The sequence below is a fragment of the Orcinus orca genome, chromosome 1 (assembly GCF_937001465.1).
Source record: "Orcinus orca chromosome 1, mOrcOrc1.1, whole genome shotgun sequence".
Taxonomy (NCBI): domain Eukaryota; kingdom Metazoa; phylum Chordata; class Mammalia; order Artiodactyla; family Delphinidae; genus Orcinus; species Orcinus orca.
Genome location: NC_064559.1, coordinates 129,179,503 through 129,194,629, shown reverse-complemented (window position 1 = coordinate 129,194,629; position 15,127 = coordinate 129,179,503). Strand labels below are relative to the sequence as shown.

General features: G+C 42.1%; 1 protein-coding gene across 5 annotated transcripts in view; it reads right to left on the bottom strand.

The window, feature by feature from the left end:
- The window catches only part of ALG14 (ALG14 UDP-N-acetylglucosaminyltransferase subunit), a 244,741-nt gene that overhangs the window by 128,303 nt on the left and 101,311 nt on the right, over positions 1-15,127 (bottom strand). For 2 of the 5 annotated variants that reach the window (XM_033433255.2, XM_033433248.2), the window contains exons 4-5: positions 12,629-12,775; positions 12,004-12,434 (exon numbers count right to left, since the gene is read on the bottom strand). The exons of 1 other annotated variant lie outside the window; for it this stretch is intronic. In XM_033433255.2, coding sequence (XP_033289146.1) covers positions 12,204-12,434; positions 12,629-12,775 — 378 coding nt within the window. In that variant the 3' untranslated portion in view covers positions 12,004-12,203. Of the gene's footprint in view, positions 1-12,003; positions 12,435-12,628; positions 12,776-15,127 lie in introns of those variants that run through there. 2 more of the 5 variants (XM_049714787.1, XM_004263052.3) reach the window with 1 other exon arrangement.

Below are 15,127 nucleotides of genomic sequence, written 5' to 3'. Positions count from 1 at the left end.
ATTTTTAAAAATTTACTTAATATAGCATTTTAAGCATTTTTTACACCATTAAATATTCTTCAAGAATATGACTTTTTTTTTTTTTTTTTTTTTGGCGGTACGCAGGCCTCTCACTGTTGTGGCCTCTCCCATTGCGGAACACAGGCTCTGGACGCGCAGGCTCAGCGGCCATGGCTCACGGGCCCAGCCGCTCCACGGCATGTGGGATCTTTCCGGACCGGGGCACGAACCCGTGTCCCCTGCATCGGCAGGCGGACTCTCAACCACTGTGCCACCAGGGAAGCCCAAGAATATGATTTTTAATGACTGCACAAATAGTCCATTATCTGGACATATCACAACATTTTTTAATTTATTTTTTTAACAAAGTATAGCTGATTTACAATGCTGTGCCAATCTCTGCTGCACAGCAAAATGACTCAGTTATACACACGTATACTTTCTTTTTAAATATTCTTTTCCATTATGGTTTATCACAGCATATTCAATATAGTTCCCTGTGCTATACAGTAGGACCTTATTGTTTATCCATTCTAAAGGTAATAGTTTGCATCTACCAACCTCAAACTCCCAGTCCAAAATACCGTATGCTAACACATATATATGGAATTTAAGAAAAAAAAAATGTCATGAAGAACCTAGGGGTAAGACAGGAATAAAGACACAGACCTACTGGAGAACGGACTTGAGGATATGGGGAGGGGGAAGGGTGAGCTGTGACAGGGCGAGAGAGAGGCATGGACATATATACACTAACAAACGTAAGGTAGATAGCTAGTGGGAAGCAGCCGCATGGCATAGGGATATCAGCTGGGTGCTTTGTGACCGCCTGGAGGGGTGGGATAGGGAGGGTGGGAGGGAGGGAGACACAAGAGGGAAGAGATATGGGAACATATGTATATATATATAACTGATTCACTTTGTTATAAAGCAGAAACTAACACACCATTGTAAAGCAATTATACCCCAATAAAGATGTTAAAAAAAAAACAAAAAAAACCTCCCAGTACATCCTTCTCTCTCCCCCCATCCCCTTGGCAACCACAAGTCTGTTCACTATGGACATATCATAATTTACTAAATGTTTTCCAATTTAGATTGTTTCCAATTTTATTCTATTATAAATACTACTTTGATAAACCCCTTTGTGTATAATCTCGGTTCTAAGCTTACCATTCTTTCTGTATCTCGGTTTACTCATCTGTGAAGAACTAATAATATTAACTACTACATGTGGCTGTGTGAGGATCGAGTGAGTGAATTCATGCAAAAGAGGAAGGACTGTGCCTGGCACATAACAAGCACTCAATACCATTAGTTACTATTATTAACACTAACTTTAGATATCTGTGCTTAATATCTAACACATAGCTAAATTGAGTACTTGGTACTAAATACATCAAATTATGCCTTCTAAAAATACTGCAAGAATATTTTTATAGCTTTGTTCAGAAATTTGCTTTTTCAAGTTACCTATAATTGGCTGGATGTTTCATGATGAATAGTCATTGAAAGCATGTTTAGTTAGATTTTATTTCTGTGCCTCAGGATGTCCTTGGAGGGAAGGTGGGGGTCTTAACATATTAGAAGTCATTTCCTGGCTTTAGAGTTTAAAGGAAATCAACAAAGGCCTACTTATTTGATTGGCCAAACACTTGTTTAACAGGGTTAAAATCTAGTTAAGTTACCTTCCTGATATTCCGTGGTTGGTCTAGCAGCTGTGGGTCAGAAGTTCAGAACAAAAAGTGAAATCCTAGGATTAACTGTCATACTCTTACATCAAATATTTTTCTGTTGAATCAACCTCCCATGGTAATTTTTTCTGGATGAGGCTTGGCCACCACTACTGTCTGCCACATTCTCAGTTGGCACCAATAATGTAGTTGGGGGAAGAAAAGCAGCTTAACTGGTGGAAGATAGCTTTTCAGGACCTTCCCAGCATCTCATGAGGCCCTCGGGGATCTGCGGGGTCTGCAGATTTCGCTGGGTGGCAGCATGAAAGGCAAGAGAGCCTGGAATCACAAGGACAACACTCTGAGCCCTGGCTCCACCACTAACCAGCTGTGCGACCTCAGGCAATCACTCAAGCTTTTTGCGTCTCAGTTTCATCCTCTGTAAAAATCGATGGTAATAATAATACTAATCTCATTATTCCCACCCCTAACATTTACAGGACCCCAGCCAAGAGCTTAAATAACTCCCCCCCGCATTGTCCTTTTCTTTCTACCTCGTTCCACTGAGTTTTGTGCCTTGTATCCTGCCCCCAGCCTGCAGGGCCTAAAAGCCTTCCTTACTCTTCCCCACCGTAAACCAACCTGGGAGGGCACACCTGAGGAAGAGGACCCCGCAAGTCCTAGAAGCAGGCCTGGGCCACTGAGGCAGGGGATTCTGGGGTCCTTGGCAGCCAGAGCTTGGTCCAGAAAGGGAGTGTGGGCTCGGGTGGTCGCACCCTTCTGGCCCCATAAGGAAGGAGTGGCAAGTGGAGGGGTCTCTATAAAGTGTGGGAACTCCATTGCCTGGGTCTGAGGATTAAATAAGTCACTGCACGCACTGTGCAGTACCTGGCATTGTTGTTAGCATGTGATAAATCATGCAAGCTACTGTTACTATTGCTGTGGTGGCAGTGCTGTTGGAAGGGATCTCAAAGATGATCTCGTCCAAATCCTTCATGTTACGTACGTGGTGAGGAAACACAGATATATTACAATTAACTGTGATTAAACACATGCATAGGGCTTCCCTGGTGGCTCAGTGGTTGAGAGTCTGCCTGCTAATGCAGGGGACACGGGTTCGAGCCCTGGTCTGGGAGGATCCCACATGCCGCGGAGCAACTAGGCCCGTGAGCCACAATTACTGAGCCTGCGCGTCTGGAGCCAGTGCTCCGCAACAAGAGAGGCCGCGATAGTGAGAGGCCCGCGCACCGCGATGAAGAGTGGCCCCCGCTCGCCGCAACTAGAGAGAGCCCTCGCACAGAAACGAAGAGGCAACACAGCAAAAATAAATTAATTAATTAAGAGTTAGGACTTCAACATATTCATTTTAAATAAATAAATAAATAAATAAAAATAAACACATGCACAGTGGCAAAGCCACAACCTGACCCAGGGCTCTTACCATGCAGCTGCCTTTCCTCTGCTCCATAATGCAGTCTCCTCAGCAGCACGACGAGTTTAGGGTCAGCACTGACTTTAATATTCCCAGTCCACAGAGGTGACTTGTGCTCTTGCCGTCTTCTGGATAGGAGCAAGGAGTGTGTCCTTGGAGAAGGGGGACACCTTCAGTGGGAGTCAGTGCCGGGAACCTCCTGTGAAGGTCTCATCAAGTTGAGGTGGGAACACCTCAAATATTTACTGAACAATGAGAAGCACAGCCCTTACATGGATAAAGAAGAAGGTGACATTCTGTACTCGAGAGCAGCGTAGTGAAAGCTCCAGGACTGAATATTCTAAGTCAGAAAAACGTATTCTGGTTCAGAAATCGGATTTGCAGACTGACTGAATTTCTTCTCATGAGTTAAATATGAACAAAAGTAATTTGTAAATTTCCTTCCTTGTTCTCATTTTAAAACCTAGTTTGTTTCATTTTACCTGTAATCAATACATTCTTTGACTTTTTAGCAGTTGAAGATTGCTAACATGATTTATATTTTTGAAACTTTTAATTATGGAAACGCTCAAATACATACAAAAGTAAAGGGAATAATATAATATGATGAAGTTTGGGTATAATGATGCCCAGTGTACCCACTGTCTCCCCCGCCCCAATTCCAGGGAGATCACCTATGGCTAATCCTGTTTCATCTGTAAACCTGCCTTCCTTCCCCACCCTGGCAATGAAGTTTGAATCAAATCTCAGGCCTTTTATCATTTCATCCATAAACACTTTGTTTTCTATAAGATTTTGATGAATTTTAAGCTCTTTCTCCATCTGGCTGCTTTAGACTTTAGTTTGTTCAGCTGGGGAATCAACGGACCAAAGCTTAGGCCCTTCTAGAGGCCTTGCATGGTCATAGGTCCAGACAGTTCAGAGCAAATCAGCTTGAAAATGGAGCCTCTATCATTTGGCCGCCAGGCTGAAACTCAACAAGGCAACATTCTGGATACTTTTTATTCCTAGCTGAACTTCTGCCAACTCTGTATATGGTATTTCCATAAAAGTCTTGTTTTCTTTCTCTTTTCTTTGAAGAATGAAACTTCTTTCCCCTTTTTTCAAAAGAGGAGAAGACTGTCATTCCAGATTCCATCCCTCCTGCTGCTGTCGCCTTTTCTTCTGTTTGATTTCTGCACTAGTCTCAGTTTGCAAATTCTGGGGTTTGGCAGTTCACAGGAGGACCCAGGGATGGGGAGGGTGGCCCTACTCAATGTCATTGAAAGATGACTGTACTTCAATCACTGGAGCTCAACTGAAAACTTTGAAAAGTTCTCTTTATAATCATTGAATTTTAAATAATTTTCCTAAAAAGACTGAGGGAAGAAAAAGGATGCCAAGTTCACATTTCCCTGCCAGAAACACTGTTCTTATTTTCAGCTGAATGGCTTGGCTATTAATTAAGGCTTCGTGCTCCGCAGCTATCTCCTTTTCTACATTCTTGCCGCTAATCATCATACATGTGACACATGACTTCTGTTTAAATGCTAAAGTTTATTAGAGTGGAAAAAAAATCAGTTATACAGGGAAGGAAAAGAGATTAGGAATCAAGTCCAAGCATTTGCTTATTCATCTGCATATGGTTAAAAGATTTAAAAGAATCCATTGGTTTCTATTTCACTGCTACATGCAGGCCAAGGAGCAAGGAGAAAAAAAAAAAGAAAAAAAAAAAGCCTTTTCCTATCCATGGTGTAGAAATACATTTTCTTCCTTTTGCCTTGGAGGGAGAAATCGTCTCCTCTCCTAATATTAAGCCAAAGTAACCAAACTTTAGAGGGACTGGCTCCTTCTGAAAGGTTATTGTTCTAATTACCTATTGCTTTGAAATGAACTCCCCGAAAACTTAGTGGCAGAAAACAGCAACCATTTAATTCTGCTCATGGACGCTGCGGGTCAGAAATTCACTGGGCACAGAAGGGAGGGCTTTTCTCTGCTCCATGGTGTTTGAGCCTCAGCTGGGAGGACTAGAAAGGCTGGGAGTGACTCAAATGGCGGGGCTGGAATCATCTGGAGGCTTCTCCCCTCACACGTCTAGCACCTGGATTGAGATGACTCAAAGCCTGTGCTTAGCTGTGACCATGACCCTGAACACCTACACCTGGCCCCTCCGTGGGGCTTGCGCTTCTCACAGCCTGGTGGCTGCCTTCTGTGACGGCATCCCCCGGGGGAATGTCTGAGTTAGAATGTCACTTCCCACTCTCGCTGCAGTCTGGTGGCCGGTTTAAATTCCAAGGGAGAGCAACCAAACTCCACTTCTGCGTGAGGAAGCAGCCGGGTCATACTGCAGAGCATGTGGCTGGCCAACTTTGGAAAATACAATTCACCTCCGTGGTCTGGGTTGAGGCCCTTTAGGGAGGAGGTGGGAGAGGGAGTTACTGCGTGCCAAGGCCATCTTCTCCCTCCAGGCCCCCCACTGGCTCTTTTCACCCAGTTCTTACTCAGCTCTTCCCCAGTGGCCACGCTTTGTCCCCAGACCTTCTGTCTTTGTTCAGTCTCTGGTCATGGGCAGAGATGGAATCACAATAAACAAAAACACTCCCTGTAGCAGCTTCCTGGCTGCTGTGCTTAGTTTTTGGTTTGTCTTTCTTCATCTGTATACACAGCCACAAATATCTAAGGACAGATTCCCTGACTACTGATGATAGTGTTTTTTATTGAGAAATAATTCACATGCCATACGGTACACCTTTTTATAGTGTACAACTCAGTGGGTTTTAGTAGATTCATAGTTGTACAACCATCATCATTATCGAATTCTAGAACATCTCACTTAAAAGAAAACCCCACATCCATTTAAAGTCACCCTCACTGCCCTTTCCCACAGCACCTGGCAGCAATGAATCTACTTTCTCTCAATGGATTTGCCTATGCTGGACAGTTTATGTAAATGGAATCATACAATATGTGGGGTTTTATGATTGGCTTATTTCCCTTAGCATGTTTTCAAGGTCCATTCATCTATGCTGTAGCATGTCATGAATTAGTCACATCCTTTTTGTGACTGAATAATATTTCATCGTACAGATATATCACTTTTGTTAATCCATCCATTAGTTTGGTGGACATCTAGGTTGTTCCCACCTTTTGACTATTATGAATAATGCTGGAATGAATGTTTGGGTACAGGATATATGTGAACATGTTTTCAGTTCTCTGGGGTATACGCCTAGGAGTGGAATTGCCGGGTCACATGGTAACTTTAATTCTTTGAGGAACTGCCGAACTGTTTTCCACAGCTGCTGAACCATTCTACATCCCCACCAGCAACGTATAAGGGTTTCAATTTCTCCACATTCTTGGCATCATATGTTATTTTCTGCTTTGTTTGATAAAGGCCATCCTAGAGGGTGGGAGTGGTTGCTGGGCTTAGTCTAAGGAGAGCCTTCCTTTAGGCCACTACATACCAAGGAAGCCACCTTGGTTGCCTGGAGACGTAAGGTAACTGAGGGCTTACTATGTGTTAGGCTCTGTGCTAAAGGCAGTACGCGTATCATCTAGTTTGGTGTTCACAACTCTAGAACTAGGTACCATTATTATGCCTATTTGACAAGGAAACAAAGTGAGGCACAGAATAACTTGCTAGAAAAGGGACGAGGTTTGGAAGACATGAATTTCCCATACTAAGAATAAGTTAGAGAACTTGGATACTAATGAAGGAGTCTGGTGGTCTAAGTAAAAGTTAACAAAAATTTTTTTTTCAAAACAAAACAAAAAACGCCAGGCACATTGTAGCTGGCCAAATTCGAAGCTGGCCTCCAGTATTCTAACCATGATGCCCACACCCCGTATGATCCCCTATCCTGAAGTAGAAATGGGACCTATGAACATCATGGGCTATTGCTCTCCTGAATATGTTATATTAATATGGCAAAAGGAATTTTGAGGATGTTATTATGGTTCCTAGTCAGTTGACACCGATTTAATTAAAAGGGAGAGAGATTACCGTAGGCGTGCCTGATCCCAGTTACGTGAGTCCTTAAAAGCGACAAGCTGCAGTAGAGACTCTCCTGCTGGCCATTAAGAAACAGGTCACCACGAGCCCTACAACTGCAAGGAACTGAATTCAGCCAACAACACCCTGAACAAGTCTGGAAGATCTAGAGTTCCAGATCAGAACTCAGTCCTGGCTGTCACCTTGATTACAGCCTGTGAGACCCTGAGTAGAGAACTAGTTAAGCCCTGAATGGGTTTCTAACCTACGGAGCTGTGAGATAATGACTGTTACTTTAAGTCACTAAGTTTGCCGCACCTTGTTACACAGCAATAGAAAACTAGTACACAGAGCACAGACCGACTAAAGGCTGCTAGAGGAGATGAACTCATTGGTGTGTCATACGTAAAGAACAGCACTTCTCAAAATGTGGCCCAGGGACCCCTGGGGGGCCTCAAGGTCTTTTCAGGGCTCCATGAGGTCAAAACTATTGTCATGTGATTAAGGCATACTGAGGTGTTATCTGTCTTTTTCCTTCTCATTATTTTATAGTTTTCTAGATGCTACAGGATGTGTGATGATGTCATTGCTCTGATGGTTAATAGAATGTGTCCCCGTCTATTCCTATGTTTAAAAAATTTCTGGTTTAATTTCTAATGTGGTAAATATTGACAAATATAGCCCCCATAAACAAAAGTTCATTGGGGTCTTTCAATAATTTTTAATGAGGTCTTGAGACCAAAAAGCTTGAGAACCACTGGTCCAGATGAAATGGAACTAAGTAGGCCTAGACAAAGTCTGAAAATATAAGAATTTAGATACTTAATGGCTACATTCTGTCCTGAGCTGTGGTAGGTGTGACCAAGAGTGGAGCAAGGGCACAAAAGTTGCATGAGGTACAGTCCCTGAAGTAAGGCAAACATAAAGAATTAATTAGCAAAAGCATCCGTGTCTTCCCTTCACAGGTGTTTATGTAAGTACAAGGTACTGCAATATGATGGTACATAATCTGTGCTAACCTTAGGTGTAGGCAGCTAGGACACAGTGTGTAGAGAAGAAGTTGCTGAAACCAGGCTATGGGGGAACAGTGATATTTTACTGGAGAGGTGAGACGTAAGTTGGGAGGGGAAGTGGGAAGAGGACAAATATTTCAGGCACCCTGCCCCAAATCTCAGCTGAAACGTCTCTTTCTTAGAGAGGCCTTTCCTGATATCCCTCTCTAGAGCAGTCAGCACTGTATTCCCTTCACAGCACCCTGCTGATTTCCTTTCTAGCACTTTTAAAATTTTAAACCTAACATAGCTGTTCAAATAAGTCTGACTGGAGCTACAGTACCTTGGTTCAAATGCCAGCTCTGCTACGTTCTAGTTGTAAAATCATAGATAAGTTACTTAATCTTTTTATGCCTCAGTTCCTCAAAAAATGTGCTAACAAAGCAAGGAATTTATGTGAAAGCGTTAGCTTAGTTGTGACCATGGGACTAAAAAGGAAGGCTGGATATGAACTAGTTCAAACGCAGAATCAACGGGTGAAATCAGATGACAAGGAGAGAAGAGGGATGAAAAGATACGGGAAAATTCTGGGGATATTAAAAAAAAAAGGCAACCAATTATATGTGGATTAAAGAAAGAGTAAAAAAACAAAAATTATTCCAAAGTTTGTTGTTTGAGCAAGATGGCAGAGCCTGGCATCAGGTGACTACTTTGAAGGGAAAAGGAGGAGGCATGTCAAATCCACGTTTAAAGTGAGTGGGAACAAGAACACAGACCACTTGATTTGAGGGTCCTGGGGTGCCGGGGCTTACAGAAGCAAGCTCATGGCAGATGACGAAATCTGGATGTCTGCTCATCGTCTGCCAAAGCTGAAATCATGGTGAAGAAACTACACAAGGTCCCCAACACCGAGCTGTATGGAGGACGACCTTCTTTAATATTCACGATGGCATTACCGTGGATAAAAGAAGCTTCATACATTGCTATCAAACTCTTTTTGGTGAGATGGGGCTTTTTAGGAGATATGAAGCACAGATTCAATGCAGGGAGCTGCACAGTAAGAGGTGGTACATTTCCCAACGTTAACCTATCTTGGTAAAGACAATTAACAGTGTGTTTCCAGATGCTTTTATACGGGGAAGCCTGGGTCATCTCTCTTCTAGCAAGCACCTCTTGCTATTCAGTTTAAAAGTGTAGGGCTTCCCTGGTGGTGCAGTGGTTGAGAGTCCGCCTGCCGATGCAGGGGACATGGGTTTGTGCCCCGGTCCGGGAAGATCCCACATGCCGCGGAGCGGCTGGGCCCGTGAGCCATGGCCGCTGAGCCTGCGTGTCCGGAGCCTGTGCTCCGCAACGGGAGAGGCCACGGCAGTGAGAGGCCTGCGTACCGCAAAAAAAAAAAAAAAAAAGTGTACAACATTCCTCTTGTTGACGTGGTTTCATAGCACTCTTCATTCCAGGCGAAAGCTTCCTGTGATGACTTTTGGATGTCCCTTCTGAAACATTTAGGCTTTGACCTGGCAAGCTGCTAAGACCCATTAGGACAGCTGAACTGTAGATAAAATCTTCCAGGGAAGTAGGTGTGGGCAGGATGTGTGGTTTCCCTGCCTCTCATTTAAAGACTGATGCAACAAATTTTTCATGAATAGTCTCTTCCAGTAAGAGTTGCATTCCAGAGTGCCTCAAGAGAAATTGGAAAGGACAAGTTAGCTACTGATTTCTTCAGTTTCAGTTGAGACTAGAGCACTAGCTTTCTTCATGCCGCAGAAATGCACAGCAGGGATACAGCCCCTACTGCAATCTCAAACCAGCTCCCTTTGCTAGTGTGACCCTGAGGACTTGAATTAGCCATAACAATAAGACACAGGGGAATAGGCATTTGTTTACCAAATAATCTGCAACTGAGAAAGAAGGCATGATCACATGTGCCTCAGCTGGGCTCTGAAACGTGTGCATAGCAGCCCGAACCCAGGAAGATATTTCTGAACTTTTAGTGATATAACACACACAGATTCTTTCTCTGACATTCCAGGCTAACCACTGTCTAAGTTAAGGCTCTGCAAAGCATCTGGGACATACGTTTCTGGAAAAAATCATGGCTTCTTTTCTACAATTCTCCATGGCCTAAGCATTGTAAGCTCTGGCCCGACAGGAGCCAATGCAGCAGGCTTAGTTGCGGGGGCCCTGGGACAGCTGCCCTGGAGCACAGACAGGCATTAACTGCACTGAATACACTCCACTCATCAACTATTCACCTAGTGCCACTCAGGAACAGTGACAGAGAAAAACTTTTCAAAGATGCATAAAATGTACATGCTGCTGTCTCAAAAAAAAAAAAAAAATCACTTTCTCCCTAAAAAAGTCGAGGCTTACTTCATCTCCGCTCCTGCTGGAACCACACAAATATGGTACCTGATATTTCAGACCTTTATGTCAGGTGACACGGAGCCAGTGCCTGAGATCTGAGATTTAAAGTCAAAGCACAGTGAACTAGCGCTTGGCTGCCCCACTGGCCACCGGCAAAGTGCTTTCACTATTCTGAGAGCCTTCTGCCATGCGTTTCTCCAGCCAAAAACCTGGGAAAATGTCCTGACAGATGAGCCTACTTTACTTTATTCAGAGAAAGAGAATTTCTAAAAGAACAAGAAAGGCTAGGGTAGGCTCAGCATTTTAATTTTATGTCATCTTAGGTGATCAAGCCCCTTTTCACCAAAAGTCAATTTCTTTGTTAATTTCTTACCATTTCTTTATTAGATTTATATCATACTTATAAGACAGATTTAAGAGGAAAAAAAGAACAACTTAAACATCACAAGAGGTCTTCTCATTGTCTGTTGCCTTGTTAAAATAGCAGGGAGGGGAATGGAATTCCTGTTTATTGCAGAGCTGCTGGGCCAGGCCCTGCATTAGGTGTTGTACTTCTGTTGTAGTTGACACAGCTCTTTAGGAGCACAGATTCTCAAGCAGGGCCAGCTAAATAGTCGGCAAGGTCCAGTGCAAAATACAGTGTGAGCCTCTTGTTCAAAACATGCTAAGAAATTCAAGAGAGAGACAGCGGAGTACTAAACCAAGTGTCGGGCCCTCCTAACTGTGGGTCCCTATGTGGCCGCAGAGGCCCCACGTCCATGATCCTGGCTCTGCTCTTAAGCTTGGGCTCGAATTCTCGATTTGGCACTTACTAGTCCTATGAGCTTGGAAAGTCATCTGTAAAATGGGGGAAATTACAGTCACTACCTCATTGAGTTGTTACTAGAGTTAAATGAGTTAATATTTGAAAAGTGCTTAGAAGAACACCTGGCATACAACAAGCACTTAAGTAAATGTTAAGTAAATATATACTCTCCTGAGCCTACACATCTTAAAATGCCAGAGATAGCTATAGCCACAAAATCGTGAATTTACCATAACATTAAAAAAAATGTTCTGAGAGTTCGGCCCTGATAAACAGAACCATGTTTTTACTCGTATGACAGTAGTCACCTTTTCATTTATTTTAACAAACAAAAGATTTTAAAAGATATCCTGGAGTAAGGCCAGCTACTCACAAAGCAAAACCAAAGAATAAAAACAGATACTGGTTTATGCGCTCAGTTCTGGAAGCCTGTGGAGTGCAAATTGTCATGAAGCCAATTTAATATAACTGCTTCCTTTATGCTGAAAGGATCCACTAGGGACCTCTCTGTTTCCATACAGGAAATAAAGCCTGTTGTGTCTGAACAAAAACTAAGAAATATTTTTCTTTTTCTTTCTATAATGCAGAATACTGTAAAACAAACAAAAAAAAAGCTGTAGAACAGGAAATGTGGCTAATCATACAAATTCTATATTTAGTTCTAGAAAATATTAGTAAAGTATTAGCAAAACAAGTCAGAAGATAACTTGCAGGTAGTGGTAAACACCTTTATATAGAACAGAAATTTGGAGCACAGAGGCATAAACACTTAATGGTTTATTAATGTTTGTTTTATAAAAGCAACCTCAGTTTCCTCACTGGGTTACTTATACATTTCTCTACTCTTGACCACCAATAATTCTCAGGATTCTCAAAGGCTTTTACATAAACATGTAGTTTTCTGTTCCCCATTTATAGTAAATATTGTTGACTGCAAAATTCTAAAGAAGTAAGTTGTCATTCATCAAACAATTCGCCCGAGGTAGACAGATTTGGGATATTTCTCCTTAAGAGTCGGCCACTGAACAATGAAGTAATCGGAGAGGTGAAACAGAATCTTTCCGGACAGGGATAAATGTTCCACTCGGCAGATGCTTTCAACGTAGACAATGATCACTTTCTTTATTCCTAGTATCCCAAGGAGAAGGGCAGATATACAGATAGGAACACATGTTCCTGGTCCGTTACATAACACCTTGAAAAAAAAAAAGTTGAAGGTCAAATAAAAACACAGAATACTGCTCTAATTTTAAATGAAAAACAGTCCAATATTAGGGAGGATTTTTTTATTATGCTAAGTCTTGAGCGATTCCTTGTTAAGATCTGGCCTGTAGCAAACTCGTGCAGTTAGAAGCCAGGTGGGGCTGTGTTGTCGGCTCTCCTGCTTACCAACTGTGTGAGTTGGGACAAATCAGTCCACTTCTCTGCACCTGGGTGGCCTGCCCTGCACCACAGGACGTGTGCGCACAGTGCCCGGTGCTCAGCCAGCACCCACGGGATGGGTGCGTGTTGCTCTTCTCCGACTGCTTTGTGGATCTTGAATGTCACACAAACATATGGAAAACAGATAAAATGAGTTTTGATTCACTGTTTTCTCATATATTGACTTGTTCGTGTTGATTTTTTAAAGTAATCTAATTCATAGTTGGAGGACTGACATGTTAAGATATAGGAGAAAATGTCTTTAAATGACTAATTATGTAGAATATTTTTGTTGGAGGTAGAATCACTGTAGGAGTTCAATCCAACACATGGGATATTCGAGAGAAGGTTACTAAAGGAATGAGATTTTCCCTCAAGAGAATTTAATCCACATTTGTGGTCCCGAGAGTTTTAATGCTTTTGACTTCTGCTAATTTTTATAGAAAGCCACTGATTAGAAACAATTTAGTTGGTGAACCTAATGAGAGAAATAAAAATTTAACTCATAGAGTAACTGCAAAGAATTTTTATAAGTTTTTTAAGAAAATGAGGGGAAAGCTATTACACAGAATTGTTGGTAAGATAATTTACTATTATTTTCAGAGGAGAAAAAGCATTTTGCACAACATCTCAATCATATGCTCGTGCTGACTGAATTAGTACAATCTAATAAAGCATTTTTTACTCCACAAGTCATAAAACAGGAGATCCGTGGTTGTCTACACACTCCTACTGGGTATTACCTACAATGTCACATGATCGCTCCAGCACAAGGCCCACAAAACTTATCAGACATCAGAGAATCTTAGAGATGAAAGGGTCCCCAGAAATATTGTCTAACCATCCCAGCATTGCAGGGACCTTCCCCAACAGATGTCTGTTGGGGCTGTGAGACAAGGTGAGGGATATAACGGTTTGGTAAAGGTCATGTGAACTAAGCCCCGCCCTTCCTGGAGGCAGGACCACCTGGAACACCATTCACAGAGCTTTGGAATCAGAGACAGTAGCCTGTTTCAGGTAGGAACCAATCCTTTTTAGTCTCCCTTAGCTCCCACCTACGAGTTAAATCCCCTGCCTGTCTTTTATGAAGAAATTTTGTTCAGACTTTCTCCTGAAGTACCAGCTACTAAGCTGCTCTCCAGGCCAGTGCTCTTTAATCCCCACTGAGTTGCCCCTATAACCTTTCTTCATAGACCCTCAATGGAGCATAACAAAATGGGACAGGGAGTCCGGGGTTAAACAAGCTGTGTACTAGCTCTGTGACCTTGGACGACGGTAATCGTAATTACCACCTCAGCTCTCACTACCACTATTTATCAACAACACATCGTGGTCAGGTACTGTACTGAACATTTGACATGTATTCTTTTAGTTAATCTTCACAGCAATCATTTGAGGCAAGCTTTCATATCCCTTTTTGCAGAATAGGAATCTGAGGCACAGAGAGACTGGGCCAGCTGACTGATCACACACCTAGTCCAGACTAGATGACCTTTCCTGTTAGCTCCAGGATTTGATCATTCTTTGAGTCTCATTTGTTTCTAGTTTTGTCTGAAGCCTAAGTTACAAGATTGTTCTGAATCCTTTCAGGATTTAGAATTCTAAAAATCCTATTAATGCAAGGTTTCTCTAATAACGGCACTATTGACATTTTGCACCGGATTCTTTTTCCTTGTGGGGCCAGTCCTGTGCATCGTAGAATGTTTAGCAGTATCCCTGGCCTCTACCCACAATACTCCAGTAGCCAAGAAGATGAAGAATGTCTCCAGGCATTGCCAACTCTCCAGGAGAGAACCACTGTGTTCATGTATTCCCTAATCCTTGGATTATCTGTGTTGCTTTTCTCAATTTTTTTTCCCATAGTACAGAACAAAATAAAACCTATAGCTAAAAGATAATATAAAGGTTGCATGTTGGATCTTGAATGTCACAAAAATATTTTCATGTTTGTTGCCTTTTAAAAAAATATACATATCCACATGTGTTCCCTTCAGTGTCTGATCGGCCTGCTATACACAAGCTGTGAATACATTAATAGAGATGTCTGGATACAAGAGGGGAAGCGACTGGGCACTGGTGGGAGATGCTTTAATAACCTGCCATAGATCAGAGGCAAAAGGTAAAAGTGGAAATTAAAGGTATTTTGTTTATCTCTGTTGTATCTCTATTTTGAGGTACCTTACTACAAAAGTCCCAGAAACAATAAAATCACAAAACCCTAAACCAAGTATATAAAAAAAAAATCTTAAGGAAAACTTAGGCAAAGGAAAGCTTCTTTTAATTAACCACAGGTTTTTAACTCTGAGTTTTACAGTAGCCTGGGCAAAAATTTAAAAATTGGGGATTATGGAGTTTCTATTATTTCATGGAGCATACCAAAGAGACTTATTCCAAGCACTAAACAAACTAGAATATACTGAGATAGCCTGGGTAAAGACTTTAAACAATATAATGGTTGAAGTTGTC